Raw genomic sequence first — 22,761 nt, 5'->3', positions numbered from 1 at the left:
CAGCTCTTTATCTTTCTCGCGCTGGGAGCCCCAGGCCTGAACACAGTATTCCAAATAGGGCCTCATAAGGGCATAGCAGGAGGAGGCACTCTCCTCCCTCTCTCTGTTGGCCACCCCTCTTTTGATGCAGCCCAGGATACACCTGACCTTCCAGAATGCAAGTGCACACATTCACTTCACAACTTATTTGTTCTAAGTAGTGGAAAAATATCTGGGGAAGGAAGGCATGTGGGCAAACATGACTTCATACATTACCATCGCTGGCAGAGAGTAAGAGAGAGCTGATCCACAGTACAGGTATTTGGGCTGGCCTTCCCTGCCAGCAACTAACCACTGTCATGACCATTTTCTAAAGTTTAACCAATCAATCTTCACTTTCATACAAATACACGTGCCCTTTTGCTCAGGTGACCTACTGTATCTGCCTTCCAGCCTCACTTTTGAACTCAACTATTATCTAATCCTTCATGGAGAAATTCCCTAGAGTGCGGGATAGGTCCCAATCCATCATTAAGATCCCAAATCTTTGTTCTGGTTCTCTTTTTGTCTTGAACTATATAATGTGATATAATATGTTTAATACTATCAGTCTTTTTACTATTGTATCTTCTTTTATGCACACATAAGACTTTAAGCCTCCCTGTCCAGATAACATGCCTCAAAAAAAAGAGACTTCCAAAGAAATATGCACTTAAACTTCGCCTCACAAATCCCACTTTCAGACTGTCACACTTCTTTTGCTACATTGATACAATACAGCTGCCTCTTTGCCTCCACCTTTTGGCCACTAACAGTAACACAATCTTCTGGAAACGGGTCCTGATCCATCATTTAATTTCCAGGTCATTGTTCTGGTTACTAATTTATGTAGGTCGCAAGCCAACCAAGTGCATTTAATATTAGCAGACAAGAAATCCTTTTATTGCATGCAAAATTCTTTGATGCCCCACATGCAAATATCATACTTCATCATACACAAACTACATTCTACAGAAGATAAACTTCAAAAGTTTGCCATCTAATCCCTACATTCAGATCTTTGGGCTGATCTTCCCCCTCTTTCCCAGAAATAACCATTCCTGAATCTTTTCTAGAGAAAATATAAGACATATCCTAGTCTATAATCAGATTCCCCAAAGGTTCTCCATCTCTCTTTGTCTAGACCTTGAGTCATGTAAATGCATTTGATATTAGCAGGCTACTGATCTATTTAATGCAAAGGTATGTATTCTGGGCCCCTCATCCAAACATAATGATTCACACAAACCATTTTCCACATAAATGCATTAGAGGAAGCCTCTTTGTAAGCATCAATTGAATCTGTCTGCCATAGAATGTCCTGCAACCACCTCAGATCAGCATGACCTACACACAGATAAACACAGGTAGGTAATTCTCCTCGTAGATTCATTTTAAAAGGAATCATGCGTCAACCAGAGCTTCATGTCCTTTTTGACAAGGGCAAATTACCTGATGGGGCTGTGAACTGGACCATCTGCTGTAGGAAGGAGCACTTGAAGTCTTGCTGGCTGTAGTTCTCTGCAAAATAAAAGATTGATATCTCAAATATTCACCAACATTTACAATGGCCTTCAGTTTCTACCATGTAAAATACCATGGTAAAAAAAAACAAGCTCAAGAAACTATACATATGATACAGTAAATCAGAAGTGAAAGAAGTTTGCTTGATTTGTTAGCAATGCCCTTTAGCCTTGAATCTCAGTACCCCAATTTTCACCTCAACTTCAGCGTGTCACTTAGACTGTAAATTTAATGCCGGACCCTATTATAAACCTGGGCTGCAAAGCACTGCCTTTCAACCAAGTAATTCATTCAGCTATAAGCAAACTTGTTCTAAATTCTAATTGATTTCAGAAAGTTATCATTAAAGAGGTTTGTCTGCTTGCTTTGGGAGGTTACATCTTTTTTTCCCCCCAAACTCAATAGTGATGTTTCATTCCATACTTCATACAAGTTATATGGAAGCTATTTTTATCTCACAGAAAGTGAAGCAAATGTGTTCTTTCAGGATCCCTCCACCTCAAACAGAAGTGAAACTTTGATATTTTAAGATATGTTATAAGATATACTAGTTACTTACTAAGCTTTCTTATAAGAAAATTAGTCTTTGTGATTAATCCCTGCATTTCTTTCATCCTGCACTTTTTGAAAGCACAAATAAAAAGTCCATGCCAGGGACTTCTATATTCATATTTTGTGCATCATATGCACACAACTCTTCGAACTGCATTTGACAGCACAGAAGAATCGATGCAATATGAGAGCTAACAGAATACCAACGGTGATTTTAATGTATGTATCCACAGTTTTTAGACTGTGTGCTTCTACATCACTTACTGCTAGTTTATGTTGGAACTTAGCATGACACAGAGCTCCCCTAAATCCACCCCTCAGTAACATGCATGTTTAGTGATTTAAAAAAATTGATAAAATAAGCTACCTATTCACAAGATTTGCACTCATATAGACTATCTGAACATGGGATGCTGCCTTATAAGGACACTAGGTCAACAAGATGATAATATGACAATAAGAGTCATTCATATTTGAACCATATGGATAAATTATACTTTAAAAAAGTAAGCAAGATAATCAATTTAAAATTTATATGGCAAGGTAGCATACTTTTTGTACTATGAAAAGAAATAGCATATTGCTTTTAATACTCAAGGATATAATACATTTCTATGCCAGTTATAACCACTAGGGTTTTTACATCATTACTTATTCTAGAACTGGCATGTCATTCCTGCTAATGAGAAACAGCCACTGTTGTAATTGTGCTTTTGTATTGGTCTATCAGAAAACAGTTATTTTACAAGTTTAATTATTAGCATTACTGTATAGTGTATTTAGCTTCTAACGGACGCCTTTAGAAGGATAAGCATTTTTAATGAGCGCTTATAGCCTGCAACAGAATATCCCTTTTGATAAAAACTTCAGAAGAGAAAATGCACACAATGTTGATTTCAGCTTTATGAGAATTTATGAAAACTATCTTCTTCTGCTTCAGAAGGAAGATTGGTGAATCCATGAATAATAAGTTGAGTAACAAGATAGCTGAAATTTTTCAGTTTCAAGGACATCCCCAAGAAAGATATCCCACAGAGAAACAGTATCATAATGTTACAAAGAAACAGAAGAACCCTTTCCAGGCTAGGCAACGATGTATACCTTAAAGACAAGGGCATTGGATTTTTTCTTTTTTTTCCCTACCTTTGCAAACAAGAAAGTACAAGAGCCACAGAAGTTGTCAGATGTTAACCCCTACCCTCCCATTTGATTAAGATGCAAGCATTTAAGAATACCTATAAAAACAGTAGTATAAAAGATTTGATCTCAGCATTTATTCCCTCTCTCTGCCAACGTTTGCTTTCCCCAACTCTCCACCACTATCCTTTGCAAAAAAAAAAAAAAAAAGCAAACAAAAAACTAAGTTATAGCAAAAAGACATGCAGTTCCATCCCCCTTTCTCCCCCTTCCCCCCTCCGTCCACCCGCCAAGCATCCATATGAGATTATTTTGAACAGAGTAGTGAAAAGTTCCGGAAACATTTCACTGTTCGCTTCTTTCCAAGGTTCATCAGACTATAGGAAAAGCTTTAAGGCTAGACAATACCCTCAGGCTGTCTCAGGTGTTAGAACTTCTGAAACAAGTGACAAAAAAATATTACAGATTCATACACATGAACAAACTCCAAGCATGTGCACACACACACACTCCTGCTTCCCTAAAATCAGCAGGGATTAGCTAGCCACTTACCTCTAGGAGCTTGGCCATTTATGCCTAGCAGCCAAGATCAGAAGCTACAGCATAAACTCTGCTGGATGAATAGCTTCTGCATGCAGCACATACTATAAAGGAGACCTCAAGGCATAACGTTTTCACAAGGCACTTTAACAGGGAGAGCCTAGCTGCACTTAGCCCCTTAAACCTCTTCCTTTACTTCAGGGAAAACCACCTTCCTCACCACTCTCCCTTTCAAGAAACAAAGAAAACACATGTAGAATATTTAAAGACTTCCTGCTCATAAACCTGCTCTCTGGTCTTGTAGTGCTCCCTGACAGCATCATTTGAAACATCTAAATCAAGCTGCAATCCACTCTCCCAAGACTTCCAGGAAGTCCCTGTGGTAAACTAATTTTACAGCCAGACATCCACTTTCCAGCTCCCTCCTGTTCCCCACAAACATTCTCTTAGTTACACATAGGTACAAAAATCACTCCCCTCCCCAACTATTAAAAACTAATTAGGTTGATGGTTCTAATCACCTGCTTGTCCAAGCTGTTCTAATGTTCTCACCTCCTCTCCTAATTCCCCCAACCTGTGAAGGGAGTAAACTTGCACAGATGCAGGTGACCACCAGTCACTCTATGAGACCAATGAGCTTCTGCTGAAAACTTTAGGAAACTGAGCTAGTTTTGACAGCAGACTGTACTTTTGAAAGCAATAAAGATGCTACTTAGACATATGGCTTTTGGCATCTGAGCCGAGAGTTGTGGGAAAAAAAATGAAAAGCAAGACAAGGTGGTGTGCTGCATGCTACTGTAGTCTTTCAGGCAATAGTCTGCCCAAAAGAAGAAAATCTGCTGGGGATTCCTTTCAGGTGCAACACATTCTGCAAGCACATAGATGGATCCAAGCCTGAGCATCAGGAGTGCTGATGAAACACCAGGCTCCCCCCAAATCCTAGGGAGAGCAGAAACAAAGCACTTTTTATAGCAATGAAGCGGCACTGATAAAAGAAAAGAAAATGATGTAGTGGATGTGCAAAACTGCTGTCTTTACACACAATTCTCAGGAAAACTGTTTTCTCAGGTTTGTGCTACTAAACACTGTACACACTATAGCCTAAAGCCAGAAAGAAACTTCTACTTGAATACTGGGCTCAACAGGAAAGCTCCTGAAATCATACGTTAATGTTATTATTCCTATCTTAAGTTGAGGTAATTAATGACCACATGCAATGCAAGTCAAGATTATACATGGAGTCTATAAGTACTTTTCATCCAGTTAAGGAGAGTTTGACTGTAAGGCCAAATTTCAAAATTAGGAAAGAATAGCAGAACACCCTGGCCTAACATCCTGCTAGCATTCGGCGGTGGATTTGCTCATTAGTTTTACTGGAGATGTTGCTTATATAAAGACTTTAGTATCCAGCTGTTCATCAAACTGAGGATATATCTTGCCCTGTACCATATAGCCATTTCTGGATGCTTTTTTTTTTGTTTGTTTGTTTTTTGTTTTTTGTTTTTTTTGCTATAGAATTTACTTACTTTTCCTTAAATTCAAAAAAAGTATGTCCTGAACCAAGCAACAGTAAACTCTCACAGCTATAACATTTTAAGACTCTGAAGTGCTGTTTGCGAAGCTTTGTTTAGATAAGCATTTTCATGGAGGTTTGGAGGTTCGCATATATTTTGAACAGTGAAATCAGTAAGCTTTGTTAAAAAGGACCCATATTCAACTGTTGCTTACTGACAGACATGTTGGGCTTATTTGTCTATTTGTCATTTCACTGCAGGAGTATGAATATGAGAGATATGAATAGTGGGAGAACATGAATAGAAACAGAAGCAAAATGAAAAGTACTAACCTCTCATACTATAAATGACTGAATTGTCCTTTATTACTCCCCAGAAGCAAATACCAGAGGAAGTCCTTTGGCTGCTAACCATAGCAAACTAAGAGGGAAGAGATTGTTTTTAAAGTACTGTGTTTTATCTATTTTTATTTATTGATCTTTTCCCACAATAATGCAGTATAGAAAATGGTAAATAATTAATTGCTGACACAAGTTAAATAACAAAGGTGACAATCTGATTGTATCTGATCAAAAATAGTACTTAGTGGAATTAGAGTCTGATATTGGAAACAGCTATATCTCTTGAAATAACATAGACTTCACGCCTACAAATCAATCAAACCTTGCCCTGGTCTGGCTCCAAACACTCAGGCTTTGTTGATTCTCTGTGGGGTAGGACCCCACACACATAAGGATACTAAATCCTCCACAGTCCCTTCCTCACAAATGCCATCTCAGCAGATCAGAGGAGTCAGCTCAGTGGAAGGAGTCTCTAAGTGCTTCTGATCTGCTATCACACCTGGCTCCATGGGGAGACAGACCCTACTGAAGCTTGCTCATTAGAGATGTGCCAGTCACCCATGAAGCTATTTCTACTTCTGTACCATAAATACACAATTCCTTGCTCCCTTCAAAACCTAATCCTATTTTTCCACTACCAATATTCCACTGGAAATTCATATCTAACACCACTGTGAACATAAACAAACACAAAATACGTCAAAGATCCATGGCTTCTTCAATACCAGAAATGTAGAATTAATTTTTATCTTGTCTTTCTTCACATCAAAAAACAATAGTAATAATAATTAAAACAACTTCAAAACACCCTTAAAAACTGCTTGCTTTGTAGTGCACTTACTACAGTGAAATTCAAGATATTTGTTTATTGATTTACTGACAGAAACAAAGGACAGGAAGATCTTGCTAATCAGATTAATAACAGGAACATCACCTCATCACAGCTACGCAGAGGTTTTTCAGCTCCCTGGCAAACAATGCTGGTCAGTGGGCTGGGACACAGAATGAAAAGTAGAGGTGCTGACAACAGTGGAATGATAGCATGTGGTATGACAATATTGCCTTCTTTTCCACATAAAGAGGGCACAGCGCACACCTCAGCTAGCTTGGCAGCAGAGTGAAAAGCACATATCAAAGTGGAATGATTGTTTTGTGCTAATGAGATGAAGCAGGAGAATCATCAAATACATTTTTCCAGTGAAAGTGTAATACCAAGGAAAGGCACTAGGAAAGCAATTGATCTGGATACAGTGGTCAAGATGCAAAACACAACAGATCTGTGAGATGTAAAGTTTATAATTTGTAAATGAAACACATTTGAAAGTTGTATCTGAAAAAAAGAGGGCAGTGGAGAAAAATATTTGCTTAACTTTGTTGCACAATGTCATCAGGGATTACTTCCTTTAGCTTACAGAAATCAATGTTATGACAGGAAAAGGCAGAGCAGGAGAGATATTGACTGAGCTGTCAACCATAGGAGTATATCTCTGTGAACTTGAGGGTTTGGACTTTGATGAAGCAAAAGCATTCAGTGGACATTTTTATAGGAATTCAGGCACTCAATGTACTCACTTGCATTTTATATCCACTCTCTACTCTTGGTTATCAACATAGAGAAGTCATAACTGTTGAGGTGCAATTGTCAAAAGTAATACAATTCGTCTATCTCTAGGTTTAGTGATTTGACATGGTCTCAACCAGGATGTAGAGCTTGTCACAGAACTGTGATTCTCCTTTTTTCTATTTGTCATCAATTTAATATAGATATTTTGGCACACTCAAAGAAAAAAAAAATCTGGAAAAAGCCAGGGATGAAAACGTCTTCTCTGCACAATCTCTTCTCTGCACAGGACCCGAGGAAATGGGTACAACCCACAAGTTGTACCAGAGGAGGTGTAGGTTGGACATGAGGAAAAACTTTTTCCTCTCAGAGAGAGAGTGGTCAGGCACTGGAATGGCTGCCCAGGGAGGCAGTGGAGCCACCGTCTCTGGCAGTGTTCAAGAGGAGCCTGGATGAGGAGCTGCAAGATATGGTTTAGTTTGTGGTAGCAGTGTAATGAGAAGACGGTTGGACTAGATGATCTTACAGGTCATTTCCAACCTTGTGGTTCTATGATTCTATGATTCTATTTACACTTACCTATCAAGAGTTTTGTGTTCAGTAAAAAATAATTGCCTCATGATCATTCACCTCCTTTATGACTGTTAAAATCACTAATGAATGTATTTGAAATTTCAAAATACAACTTTAAATGGGGATAAAGTCCACAAGCCTTTCATGTATGTCATGTGTATGTCACATATGTATATGTCAAACACCATGACAATATCACAAAGCAAAAAAAGTATGAGAGAATGTGCTACACACCTCACATCAGATCTACATTAGAAGAAAAGGGTGGTCAAGTTCTAGCCAAAAATATTGAAGCCATTAACTCCTTGTTCATTCTCATTTGTATTGAGAAATTAGTGCCATTTAGCTGAGTCACAAACAATCTGAACAACAGTTACAGTAAGTGAAAAACAGCAACTTCATCCTTAGGAATTTTAATATGGGGAAAGAACTTTCCATCTCCTTGGGGATTCTACTCCATGATTAGCTACGTAGTCAGCACTTTCTCCCAAAGCCAGAGAGTCTGAAGATAAGCTGCAAAGAGATTGAAGAACAACCCTCAAGTCTCCCAGATAGAGTTAACATAAAGTTGGCATCCTTATCCCATAAAATGTAGAATTAAGAAATTGTAAGAAAGCCACAAGACCTGGGAATACACAGAAAGATAAGGAGGGAAAAATCATCTCAGCTGAGTGAGAAAGATGAGAAAAACTAAAATATGGAAACATTTGATAATTTGAGGTCAAAAATTATCCTGAGTACTACAGAAAAGGTACAAGAGTACATCACAGACATACAAGAAAGATGAAAATGAAATTTTATTTTTAAAAGTTAGGAGCTGTTTTTGGGGGGAAAAAAAGAAAAAGAAAGAAAAAACCTACAAGGCACAAAATATCTTATTAAGTTGAATAATGTTACATTCTCAGCTGTCAGTAACTTCACGCAATCCGTGAGGGAGCCTGACAATAGTGATATTATCAGGATGTTTACTCATATTGAAAGAATACATTATGAAATATAAACTGCGTTACCAGAGGAACTTGAAGGAACATATATGTCCCACAGCCTCCCTTTTTTTTCCCTGACTAAATAAAAAACTATTAAAAAAAGACAGTATTGGTTACAGCCGACAGTAGAATAGAATTAGTTTTGTGAGACTGAAAGATGTGACTGTCTTCAAAAGTTTGCATAGGTTTGTTAATTAGCTTAACAGTTATACGTGGATTTGAAACAGGAACCCAAAAGAATGTCATTGCAGTGAGAGCTGTCCTTTTTCAACATGAATTCTGATAGATATTTGTTCCATTAAAAATTCAGACAAAATATTAAAAGTGACCCAGGATCTTTGAGGATATCAAGCTTGAGGTGTTAAAGAAAATATCAAAGTGGCCAAAAAGAAGTCTAACAGAGACATTCAGAGATAAAATACAGAGTAGTCAAAAATATGATAACAGCTTGAAATACAAAACAACGAATGCTTTCATGAAGATGTGTCTTTCCATCTTTTATTAATGTTCAAAGAATTCAGAATTAAACTTACATTAAATATTACAGTGAAGTCAAAAAAGATGAGCTTTGACAAAATGACACAAAAGACAGTACTGCAGAAATTGAAGTAGAAGTAGGCAGACAGCAGATGTACTAATAAGAATATTTCTTATGTATTTCAGTACTGGAAGGCAGGGTTATGAATCACGAAGGTTCAGGAGAGGTTAAAAATTTAATTTTTATTATTTATTTTCAAACAACCTCTACTTGCAAATACTGCAACCATAGAAAGGTGGAGGAGGTACTCTTAGGATCTCTTTAATGGTGAGGTAGGTAAAAGTGAACGACAAAAAGCCATTTTCTAGAAAATGAGCCATTCTTTTAAGAATCAAATTTTTAAAGCATTCAAAAGTTACTTAGATGTTCAGGGAAAAAATGCTTGCAATTCCAGCTCAATTATTAAGACCAGGAAGCAATAAGCAAAATGCTTAGCCCAAAATTTTGCAAACTAATTTCAAACATATTCCAAAGAACTGAAAAGAGAAACATATTTCCAATACAGATGTATTGGAAAGGTAGGAATTATTGTTGTAATGAAAAGAAATGCACCTCAGAAACCCATCTTTCATACCTTTTACAGATACGTAGTTATTAAGCAGATGAAACAGAGAAAGACAGTGAGTATTGGTGTCTGGCAAAGACCATGATGTTCGCTTCCAAGATTACTCACAAAACAACAAAAACAAGCAATCAATTTCTGTTAGTGCTGCCACAAGAGAAAACAGTGATATAAACACAATTAAGGTGTAATTTCTTAGAAAATTTAGGCACATGCTATTGCGCCTTTGGGCTGCAGGAAGGGCATCTGACACATCTTCAACACCACATTAAAAGCATTCAAATACATATGTGATGTGTTAAAAGTTGAGTACCTTTTAAATAGGGAGGCAATGAAATTCCTGCTGTGCTTCATAGTAATAGAATAGGTAGGATGAGGAGCCAGACTCATACTTTTCAGACTGGTCCAATCCTTGGGAGAACCTCAGATTGGAATGAGATGAGGCAGACCACCTTGACTTCAGAGCAAGTAAGGGATTAGGTGGGAGGAAAAGTTCGTTCTCAAACCAGGAGACATGGGAAGATAAACTCAAGAAATACAAAACTAGGTAAATAGCTGTGTAACAATAAGATCTTGAGCAAGGTTTCTGTCATTCAGTGACCTTAGATTCCAATGAGTTTGGTAGCATAAATGCTTGGCTGCATTAAACTGCAGTACAGGAGGAAGGAGAAAATCCAGTTGTTTGCTACTTTGGCTCTAGTGACAGTGCAGAAATTTGGTTTTGCACTCATTTTCCTAAAAAGATTAAAAAGACACCAAGTACAAAAAGTACCGTTTGAATTTAAATCAGTACTGATATTCTATAATCTGCAGCTGACCTAAGAAGCTGGCAAATAAGAAGGGTGACTTTATAATGCATTTTGATGGCAGTCAGAGTTAACATAGAATGTCTGCCATCAGTGACAGCTGCTATGACTGTGAAGTACATGGTTTACTCCTATTGGCCACCATAGCAAACTTTCTGGGTTCTTGGGCACAGAAAGCACTTTCATTTTGTTGCAAACACTTCTACAGAGAACACAGTTTTGCAAAGGATCCACATCACCACGGTTATGGCCAAAGCAACGTGTTGGTATGATTGTTGTATAGACAGCCTAGTAATCCAGACCACATTCGCCTGCAAATAGCATGCTCATATCTATAAAAGCTGTGAGATCCTACCCCTCATCTCCACCAACCTTCCCCTTCCAGAAGCACAAGTCTTTAGGCTCTCCTTCCCATCTGAGCCCCTGCGCACGCTCCTCAAGTTCCACCTGTGCTCATGCTTTCCCAAGCCCATCATACAACGTAAATCACGAGGTGAGACGGGCATTCCGACACGCCTGTCACTGCAGCAGGAGAGATGCGACATAGTGGCTAGAGCAGCAATAACTGAAAAAAATATATCATCCCTGCTTCTTCAGATGGCCCTCCCTGCACCACGATCAAGACACACTGCAGCAGTAAATTCTTCTAAAAGCCCTTAAATCTATCAGACTAATTGCTAAATGTGGAGTAGCCATTCATCTTTCCCAGTTACATTGTTATGCATGTATTTGCTGTAAGATTTTTTTTTTAGTGTTTCCTTATGATTAAAGCACAAAATAAAAGTAACATCACTCTGTCTACTTTCAGTGCAATGCTTCTTTCCTAAGACTGTAGAATAGCTCAATATTGGGAGCATGAAAGATAAGGAGAACTCCCAATAGAAAGGGAAGAATATTTCCCTGCTGTATTCACATAGACTTAGAAGTTAAGGCACTTATTTCCAGACTGCAGAATGAATAAGCATCGCCCATATTTTTAGAAATATCCAAAAAACTTCTGTTTAAAAAACTTTCTGAAAATCTTTACAGCAGTTCTCCATTCATTTAGAACAGGTGAAATTGGAATATATTTTAGCAGATAGGTCAAGTATTTAATATAATTATACATTATCAACCAATTCAAAACAACAAGTAGAAAGACACTTGAAAGATAACATAATCAAGACTGAGAGGCAAGCTCAGGACTGCAAGCATGCTCTTTGTCAATTTGTTCAGCACACAGCAACCTCGCCAAATTAAGAAAATTCCAAGTGCTTTAGGAAAGGCTGCCCTCTTCAGACAAACTTAACAAAACTACCAAAATGAGGTTGTGTTTTGAAGCTAAACTAAAAACATGGTGAAACGGACTGTGCGGTGTCACATCAATCTCGTAGCAACTTTATTCTACTTGATAAAGATTTTCTACTACACGAATAAAAGAGCATCTCTTCTTATCACTAGACACATAGTGATGTAATTTTGTTTGGACTCTGCAGGCTCATTTATATACTCTCTATAAGGATGCTAAAAACTTCTATATTTCACATGCTGAAATATAGAGACATAATTAATTAGCAAAGCTATGGAGTCTGAGGTTTCCCTACACAATCATTTGGAAAAATGACCAGTTTGCAGGCCTGAACTTCTATCACTTGCATTTTAGAGATATTTTGCTCTCGCTAATGATGGAAAATACTGAGTAGAAAAATGTTTTTGCTGTCCTCACTGGACGTTTATACTTGGTGTATATCTTTATTTTTGTTGAATCTTTCCTGAACTAGTAGGAAAATGAGCTTATTTAGCTAGAAAGATACTTTTCCTTACAATTGATCTTCTCAGAGTCTTCATGGGTAATTTTGTGGATTTCTATCTTCTATCACTCTATACTGCAAAGCACAAAGCCACCAGGTAATTTCCTGGCGAATATGAATACAAACTATGAATTTTCATCAGGAGATTATCCATATAAAAAGTAACTGTAACTGGTTTTGCAGGTATAAATAACAGCTTCCAATTATTGGGTAAGATAAAGTGGATTCAAATGTTTTTGGGAGGACTTTGCTTTGAAAGCTGGAAAGTATATCATGCAATCTGCTAAGGAGATACAGAGGTACAAATCATGCTGCATAACACTAACCCGACAGAGAGATATCAAAACTTCTCAAGTCCTTTAGCAGAATTTGGAATGATACTAGACAAACTTTTTAAATCAGTACATAACTGTCAATCTAGCACCCTAAAATTGCTCTGGAACAGGAAGCAAAGATAACGTTACAAAGAGTATTATCAGCGACAAAAAGATAAAAGGGATTTAGCTGCCAGCTTGATGGGAGTTTCTCAGTTCCTGTTTAGTCAAGTGTTTTTTTCAGTTTTTCAGTAAAGCCTCCAGCGTCACCAGGTCTCAGGGGAAAATGTTGGTCTGCACACTAAGCCCCAGAGCTGAGATATGGCTCTTATTAATTGCAAAATAACTTGTCCTTTCCCCTCTTTCTTTTTGTCTCACAAAACTTCCCCTAAGCATGGTAAATACAGATTATTCTATATTCTGTTCCAACATTTGAACGAATTTTCCTGCCTTCTTGACCATATCTCTTGGGAGTTCTCATCAACAAGAGGTATCTTCTTTCTATAAGAAGCCTCTTGACTCTGATGTAAGCATCGCATCTAATCACACTCAAGAAATATATATATATATGAAATAAAACTAAGTGTATATATATATTATATATATTTTATATACATATATAAAATAAAACACTTTCAACTTTAACCATGCGGAGAAATCCCTCTGAGGACTTCTCTCTTTTTGCCTTTGTTAAATGGAATTTGGTTTAAGATGTACTTTAAGTTAAGCATTACTTAAATGCTTTGTTGAACTGAGGCCTGAAATGGGACTTTAATTTCCTTAACAACTCTCAATATGCCATTACAAGAATAAATGTAGAAAAATCAGACTTTCTGAAAAAATGCGTCCCAAGGGCACTAGTAAAAGCAAATTACGAAGAAGTTAAATAATGCCAAGCTATAAATCTCTTATCTACCAACACTTATCCATCTGCCCTACCAATATGTTAAGAAGCAGGACTTGTTTAAGAAGTACGATGTTAGAGCTGGAAACGAATACTTGCCTTTTAGTCACCTCCTGTACTATGGTATTCAGTTTCATGTATAATTGATGGGTTGAAATTTTAAGATAGAGTAAATAAATTATGAGTATTCAAAATACCACCCTTTTGCCAGTAAAACCCTGTTATTCTTCACACTGACTCAGCCACCCCTGGTGCTACTATCTATATTTATAGGAGCAGTATTTTCTGAGATTTTGTGGTATACACTTACTAAAATTATTTTGATGGAAAACATAGCTATGATTTTGTAATAATCAGAATACAGTACATTTTTCTTTGGGTATTTTTCCTCTCACTCAATTGAGTCACAGTGTAAAAGAAAGGCATATTAGTCAGTTGAATACCAGCATTTTATATGCCATTTGTATGCCAGCACAATAGAATTCTTGAGAACTCTGCAGTAACTCTTTCCTGCAGTGAAACACAGGGGTGTCCACATTGGTATTCTTGAATTTTCTTATGCTGTTAAATTATAAGACTGCTTGTACTATGAAGAGAGATTGGGCTATGAATTTTCTGAAGTGACAGATTCCGTTATATAAACCACCAGTGAGTCTGGGAATGCCATTCAACATTTTCAGCCTTGGAATTAATTTTATTCTGCTTCTTCCTATGAGTAAATTGAAAATGTTCACAATTCTACTAGTAGGGACTGCAGTTTCCATGACAAAGTCACATCCCTGGGAAAACCCCAAGTATTTCTTCCAGCTGTGGAAGGACAGAACTGCAAGTGTACAGAGGTACACTTCTGTCATGACAGCAGTGCACTTCTCATGACTTATTGAGAAAGTCAAACAAGGATCCTACAATTAAAAGGCTGCTTTACAATATAGCTATCGAATACGTTTTTTTAAGAAGGTGAGGCTAATGGACTTGGAAACATAACAGATGCAATATATTTGCGTAACTCAGAATTATTTTTTTTTTTTGAAAGATATTGTTCTTTTCTCCCATAACATGCAAATCTTCCCACTGACTTCAAGCACATAAGAGCACTGGTCAGAGGGGTAGTCATTTATGTGTGCTTTTGTTCAGTGCTATGGATATGGCATCAAAAGTGATGAGTGAGGCGACATCGGTTATAAAAGTTGTATAATATTCTTCTATAAATTACTTTGTATAGTCACAGTTTATTCTCAATCACAGACTACAGAGGACTACAGGACTTCCTAGAATAAATAACTTGAGCACTAAGAACAGACAGCATTTTTCAGTGAAAAGAATTTGAACAGGAAAATGAACAAGGAAATTTATTAACAGAGAAGCGACATAATAAATTTTGTAACTAGATAAAGCACAATTCATATTTAAGCATTAGAGGAAAGGAGCAGGAATTCAAGGACTATATAAAAATTACTGATTATTCCTTAAATAAAAACAAGAAAGAAGCTCGGCTGCCTCCCAGGCACTAGCTAATAAACCAATGCAAACAAACACAAATTTGCTTTTGTCTGTCTCCATTCCCTAGACAAAAGCCATCAAGGAAGTAGCACCATTATTCCAAATTTTTCCATCTCACACTCACCTGGGAAAATAAAGGGGGGAAAAAAAACAGCATTCCTCCCTAAGTACCTGTTACAGTTGGTGTTACAGCTGGAAAGATTATCAAGGTGACAATGGGAACACAAACAAGGAAGGAAGGAATGCTCATCCGTACCCAAAGATCTAGGTTTGCAGAAAAGACCCCACGCAGGAGGGATCTCCAGAAACAAACCCTTCCCCAGCGGCATTCAGCCCTTAAATGGGGTCTAGGAGAGGTGCAGCCAGGCTCTAGCCCTTCCATCACACACCTGAATCGCCTTCACCTGTGCTCCATGGCTGACTCAGTGCTCGCCTCAGGTGATCAATCAGTGCTTCAGGCTGTGACTCAACAGTTCCCAACCCTCTCAAATTAGATTTTGACATAATCTCATTCATTCATCCAGATTTCACTCCCCAAACTGAAAGACATGGAACCTGAGGCTTCAGAGTATATGTCCAGGTCTCTGTGATTATTCTGGACAGAAAGTCCCTCAGTGAGCACTAAACAACTTCTGACACCCCATTAGGTCAAAGACAAGTTATCAACCCTGACTGACTACTGGGCTCATGCATATGCAAAAGCTAGGTCAATTTTCACATTACTTCATCTTTCTAAAAAGCACCACCACAGTGCTTCACAAAATATTTGCAGCCTGCTTTCAGCAACAGAACAGTTTTGAAAGTGGAGTAAGAAACTTTTCACAACCTTAAAAGTAACCTTCACTTGGAGGATGCAACCCTTGAGTACAACAAGTAGATCTAAAAACCTCCATGCTCATAGATTCAAACTCTACAAGAAATACTGCTGTAAGAGTTGAAACATAGGGAAAAAAAAACCAAAAAGCTCTTACTGGAACATGTCACAAAAAAAAAATTGTATGCTCCTGGAAAATTCAAGAAGGAATAAAAGTATGATGATATTCTTTTTTTTTCTTTTTTTTTTCTTTTCTTTTTTTTAAGGGAAGAAATAACTTTGTTGTACTGTACTTAAAACAATATAAATTCATTCAAGTTGAGGGGGGTAAGGAGGGCTAATTTAAGTCTAATCTGGCTCTTTGGGTTGCAGAAAGTAAAACTGTGATTCATCCATGATTTAATCTTCATAAAGTGCTTAATTTTAACAAAAAATTTAAAAAAAAAAAAAAAAAAAAAAAAAAAAAGAGGGCAAAGATCCAATGCAGCCCCAATGAGTTCCTCATCAGGTGTACAGAAGAGTTTCAGTTGTGTAATATCTACAGTGTGTTAAGCCAAGTCTTGTGTCAGGGTACTTGGCTAGTAGAAATATAATCTGCAATTGAAGCAGGCCAGCTTTTCTTATAACATGAAATTTGTATCCAAAATCTTGCACATACACCATCTATATGTTAATTGGTTTAACACTGGGACTTCCAAATTCCCATTTGAACCAGTGAAAGTTTCAGCACACTGTGCTGATGAATGACTCTGTACTTGGCCAGCACAGCTTAAACCAGCTCCCTTAGGGAAGCAGCCCCTTCCAGCTGGGCTGTTTTGGTCAGATGTCAGATTTCATAACATCCCCTAGGTCTATCTAACGTACACCAACAGAAGCATGTAGCATAGGTTTGGATACTGAAAGAGGCTTTTGCAAAGCAATGACTGAGCTCGCATTTGGCCTATGCCCTCATACCTTCAACCTGGAAATTTCAAAGGAGTTTGAATTTCGCTGGTAGATGAACAGAAAGTACCCCCTCATTCCTTTGAAGAGGTCAGTCTGAAGCTGTAATGAGCCTGCAAATAGTGATTAGCATCACAAGTGGCATCCTGAATAATAAAACCTCCGTAAGCCAGATTCTAGCTTTCTGGAAATTAAAGATACTATTCACATTTACCTCTCAGGACCTAAATTTGGTTTCCTATTGCTAAATGAGAGATCATAAGACATTCAGCTGCAGTGAATTGCTTCTAGACTCTTTGGGTAAGATCTAATCCTTGGAATCTTGCAATTTCATTTGCAAGCCTTCTGGAGGCTTCACGCTGTTTGCTCCTGCTTCATTCCTCTTCCAACCTGAAGAAAAATTCCTGCCAGCAATCAGTCTACAGGACACTGAGCAACACCTTCCCAGTCCAAAGGCTGCACCTCCTCCAAACTGGGCTTGAAGAATCATCTCTGAAGTCGAATTCTCCCATTGCCCACACCTGGAGCCAGATGGAGTTATGAGGCTGTGAGCATCTTTGTGGTGCACTGCACCTCCTCCTATTTGCACAGCAACCACTTACAGTTCAGCTCAATTCTTCCATAACGCATTTCATCAATAAACATAGTCAGAGACTGTTCGGCTAGTTTAAAGCACATGGAGAGATTTATCCTGTCATCAAAGTGAAGCTGAGTAAAACCAAAATAATAAATGAACAAACCCTCAGCCAGGTATAAATATCTGAGCACACAAGTGGCAAGCGCTCAAGCTATACTAAAGCTTCCATTCAATACTGCTTCTACAGTAGTAGGCGGTAAGCTAATCAGAAATGCATTCTGGAGACAAACCTAGCCTGGGCAGGCTGTTTCAGCACAGTAAATGGACAGAAGAGTCCATTGATGCCCATGGAAACACCATTAGCTCTCCTACCTTTCACCACAGACCACACAAGGGCATTGGTCAAACGGTCCGGAGGAAAGGCCTAGCACAGAGTTTGGAGCTGTACATTCCCCAGAGAAGATTTCCTCTGCTGCGATTTTGGAAAACCATAAAGTCTTTTCTACATTAATCTTGAAATTCATTCCATTTTCCATGCTTGATTACAGAAAGCCTCGCTGAAGTCCCTGAAATAAAAATATTAAGCAGAACACCAAAGTGTTTTTAAAATACTGTAGCACTCCAATCTCCACCTGCCACTCTGTGGCACACAGCAATTTAAAATTATTGAAGCTCTCAAATTAAGTGCTTAAATTGGAAGGTGATCACCACTCTGAACATGTGAATTGTACAGCTATCTGAACTATCAAAGCGCTTTAATCTACTCTAAGCAGGTCATTTTTGGAAGTGATAAGGGAGCCTGGGATTGCCCAGCCTGCACTGATTTAAAGCAGGTTGTTTTTTTTTTCAGTTCATTTTTACAAGTACTGAAGCTTGGGTGCTGAGTAATTCTGGTTGCTCATAGGAAGCCTGTGCTGAACATATCTGATAAAGTTGGAAAGGTTTGATTTTTAATTTTTTCTTTTTATTAATTCACCATTTTGGTCAGCATTTTCCTTCAGGAGTCCAGTCACAGCGTATATTTATCTCTAGTTCTTCCAAAGTTATGTGGATATAAAAATCAAACACCTATATCCATTCTCCAAATCTTCAATTCACTTAATATAGAATGTACTATTTTCTGAACGTACTGAAAATTTCATTGCTTTGTAGTTACAACTTGAAACCTATAATGCTCATCTCCAGGAATCAATCATTAATGTCTTTTTTTTTTTTCAGTCTTACAATTTTGGCACACGTTGCCTTTTGAAAGTATTTTCTTAAGTGAACCAGTAATAGCTAGTTACGCCTTGTAATATATTATTCAGTGATGAAAAAGTTATATTCCAAACACAAACCTTCTCCAGCTGCAAGGATTATAGAAACATGAGAGATCCTTAAACTGTGGGATGATTCTTTCCTCTGCCATCCAAAGTAGCTTAGAGCCAGAATATGGCCTTGCCAGTTGTTTTTGTTGGGGTTTTTTTTGTTTGTTTGTTTGGTTTTTTTTTATTCAGACAGCTTTCTACATATTCCCAGAATTGTTAAATATTGCACTATTTCCCACACTGCATATAGTGCAATTAGAGAAATTCTTTTTGTGAGCATTTCTCTTGTGCTCCTCCAACTGCCCCGTGGCACAGCTGTCATGGCTGATGTCCTGCTCTGATTCACAGTTCCCAGAAAGTATTTCCCATTGGCTTTTCTGAATAGCTTTAAATGATAACCCATAATTATTTGAAAACTCTGAAGACCTCTGGTATTTGTTACAAATGAACTCCACTTTACACCTAGTCTTTTTAGGGCTCTTTCTTTCTCTATCAGAAATAACTTCTGAGATGAAGAAGTATGTCAACCTTCCAGTTGTGGACCCTTAAAAATCAAAATCTCTTTTAAGTGGAAGCACACTTAGGTTACTTAGCAGCATTTCCATTTATACTGCCTCATGATCTACTGCATAGCACGTACATTACCACTTGCATACTGAGGGATTCTTCACTCATACCTCATCAATAGGCAGCATCATTTATGATGCTGAAAATTCTTAAACAGTGTGGTTTTGTTTGCCATTTGGAAGACTTCTATCATCAGCAAAATTAATCTAATTCCAGCATACAGCTTTGGATTCATACAGTGCCTTTGTTGTATCCATCCAAACTTTCAGCATAATGGCCAGTCAAATACCAGAAGCGAGATAATACAACTGTACTTAACATTTATCTATTACCAAATCATTCTGTTGAGCTTACATTGATTTAACTGTGCAAGCTGCACCTTCATAAAATTATTTTTATTGGCATACTAAGACACATCAAGATGCTTCATAGAAATTTATAAAGGAGACTGTCACGTGTGTTTTCAGAAGTATGAAGGTTTTTCTACATCCTTTCATATTCTCTTAAATGATTAACCCTTGTGTGAAAAATCTCTTTACAAGTGATTTTCCAGGTTGAAATCAAGGCTTCATTTCAAGCATTACTTGCATATTGTTGTGTGTAGCAGTGCAGAAGAGCCTGGCAGGAGTTGCTGTTCCTTAGTTTACTACCTGCTGTGGTTGCTTACATCACCATTCTTTGGCATATAGACTGTAATGCTGCATTCCCCATTATTCTGTAAGATTTTCCTGGTTCTTTGCTGAAGAGTTCAGTAATTTATCAGCCATCTCATTCTGGCAAGCATTTCTCTGGTGTGCTCTATATCTTTATCAAGCTGAGTAGTTGAGCTGGTGGAATATTTTACTATGACTCCCTGTAGCAATAAGTTGAACTTCTTGATGATACTACCCTTGTTGCTCCCCTTCTTTCTACTCATGCTGCCTCTTGTTGCACTGTCCCTTTTAATAACTTTTTTGCTGCCTCTTTTTCAGAAATATTTTTGAGGAGTTAATGTCCTTTCTAGCTTATTTCTTCCCTGACCCTCAATTATGCAGACTTCAGAGACACTTTTCTGAAAATCAGTAACAGCTGTTTCAGCATCTATGATACAATTATTCAAATAAAGACAATAGCATGTCAGTGCTGACATGTACAGGATCTGAGTCTGAACACACTTGAACTCTTTTCATTGGTACAACTAGAAATCTGTTTTCTCAAGTCTCGATTGATTAGCCTTTTCCTTAGGCTTTTTTATGACTGTAGAAATGAAGAGTTGGAAAAGATTTTTAAAGCTGTTTTGGCCCCAGTCTCTGCATTAAGTCGAAACAGAGCAATTGTGGGCTACCCCTGGCAGAGTTTCCTTTATCCACTTTTTGAAAGCCCCTAGAGAGTCCCAGTGCTGCAACAATCACTCACTGTTCTTTCCTATCAGTCTCATATTCCTTGTGAGATTAAGACTCCTCTCAGGCCTCTTTTTACTAAATTAGACCAATCAGTTTCTTTACCTTGTTTCTAAAAGCATATATTGTAATACTCTTTTCCTCTATCCAGTCTGTCTACTCTTAAGCCTGGCTTCCAAAACCACTCCTCATTTACTGCCACAACAGCAGATCACTTTTCCTACCTAGAAAGTTAAAACATCTTACAGTGTCACTCCCATATTTTTGCAGCAGCATCACCTAAAGAGTGTTTGTTTTTAATGCATTTTCTTTTAAGTCTTACAAAAAAAAAATTGCTCCTCTAGCTTCTGACATCATCTCATCTATATCATCTCATGTCTTGAAGGGCTGACCTACATTTCCTTTCAGTATATAGCTAGTTTTAAACCAATTCCCAGTGACTTCCCAGTAACTTCATTTGGATGACTCATATGACTTTTGGATAGCCACATATAGCATAGTTTTTTCTCACTCTGATCTCTGGCATTGATTATAATTTCTTCCTCATGGTGATCTAAGATACACGGAACATATTTGGTTGTGTCTTAGTCTGATATACACTGACTAACAACTTCAGTTATTAACGTTACTGCAAAGGACTGGCCAAGAAGTGTTGTCAGTTGGAGCATGCTGATGAGTAACTCCATAGTCATAATTGGCTCTTGGCCTACAAGTGATGGTTCTGTTTCTGAATTAATGGTATGGACACTGAGTGCTAACTATACTGCATCTTACATATATTACAGGTCTGCTGTTGCTGTTGTATGTTTTGTTGGTTTTGTTTTTTTTGTTTTGGTTGTTTGTTTTTTTTTTGTGTTTTTTTTTCTCCTTATTTTTAAATTGCTTTTTGTCAGGACTGATGATTTCACACACCAGGGATTCAGGGTTTACATTTGCCCACTTCTTTCATCAACATAACTGTTATTATTATAGCTATTGTTCTAATGCTCTAGAAGTTCACTTACCTACTTGACTTCAGAAAAAAATTGGCTCACAAATGGCTCACAACAAGGCTTGCAAAAATTACCAAGCCAAGTACCTTGCTCACCTATTTTTGATGTTTGACTTCATTTTTTTCAGTGAGTATCACAACAGAATTATCAATCAACTGCAACATGGTAAAACAGTAGACTTCATTTCTTCCGGCCTCTGATCTCCTAGACTTACGTATCCTTACCAGGAGTTAAAACTCCAGCCACTACGGATGAAAGGATCATTGAAACACAGTTCTTTCCTACCTCCAGGGGTAGCCCTCAAAGGCTGATATATCAGTGGTGATGCTCTTAACAATTAACAATCCTGCAGCAGCATTTCAAAATGCTTCTACCTAAACCTAATGCCTGAACACATTGTGTAGGCAATGAAACCAAAGTAGCCTGTTATGGGAAGGTGCAGAATAATTTCAGAGATCTTTAGAATGAAAGCAGAACAGGTGAAACAATAGACCTAAAAGACAAACATAGTGACATACTGCTATCATCTTTTCAACACAGAAATAAATCTTTTTATTAAGTTAAATACAAAATTCTTTAAATGCAAAGTGACTAATTGCTTCTTTTTATATAGCTTAATTGATGGCCTAAAGCCAAGAAGAGATCTAAAAATCAATCAAAGTTTCATAAATAACTGTGAATTCACTGCGATACAACCGTGAATAATGGACTAAATAATAGGTTAATCTACTGCTTCCTTCATTGAACTGAATATCAAAAGAAAATATTCACGTATTATTTGGTACTCATTTATATTTAGATGCAAACACTTCAAAGTCTGACTCCTTGCTATACTGAAGCAGGATGGAATATTAAAGTGTGAAATGTTCAGAGAGGATTTGTCATCCATCTGAGACCACAAGACAGGGTGACTGACATCTCCTAATAGCACATGTGGTATAGCCTGATGTGCCAAGGAAAGGGCACTAATACTTGCCCAGCACATCCAGCAGTATCACTTTGGAGAACTCCCTCCCTGCTCTT

General features: G+C 37.6%; 1 protein-coding gene across 3 annotated transcripts in view; it reads right to left on the bottom strand.

Annotated features, from left to right (window-relative positions):
- RBMS3 (RNA binding motif single stranded interacting protein 3) overlaps window positions 1-22,761 on the bottom strand; it is a 700,498-nt gene that overhangs the window by 598,276 nt on the left and 79,461 nt on the right. For all 3 annotated transcript variants that reach the window (XM_052695879.1, XM_052695880.1, XM_052695881.1), the window contains one exon: window positions 1,471-1,539. In XM_052695879.1, the coding sequence (XP_052551839.1) occupies window positions 1,471-1,539 (69 nt within the window). The remainder of the gene's footprint in view (window positions 1-1,470; window positions 1,540-22,761) is intronic.

The sequence above is a fragment of the Tympanuchus pallidicinctus genome, unplaced genomic scaffold (genome assembly GCF_026119805.1).
Source record: "Tympanuchus pallidicinctus isolate F22 unplaced genomic scaffold, pur_lepc_1.0 scaffold3, whole genome shotgun sequence".
Classification (NCBI taxonomy): Eukaryota; Metazoa; Chordata; class Aves; order Galliformes; family Phasianidae; genus Tympanuchus; species Tympanuchus pallidicinctus.
This window is presented reverse-complemented; position numbering and strand designations above follow the sequence as displayed.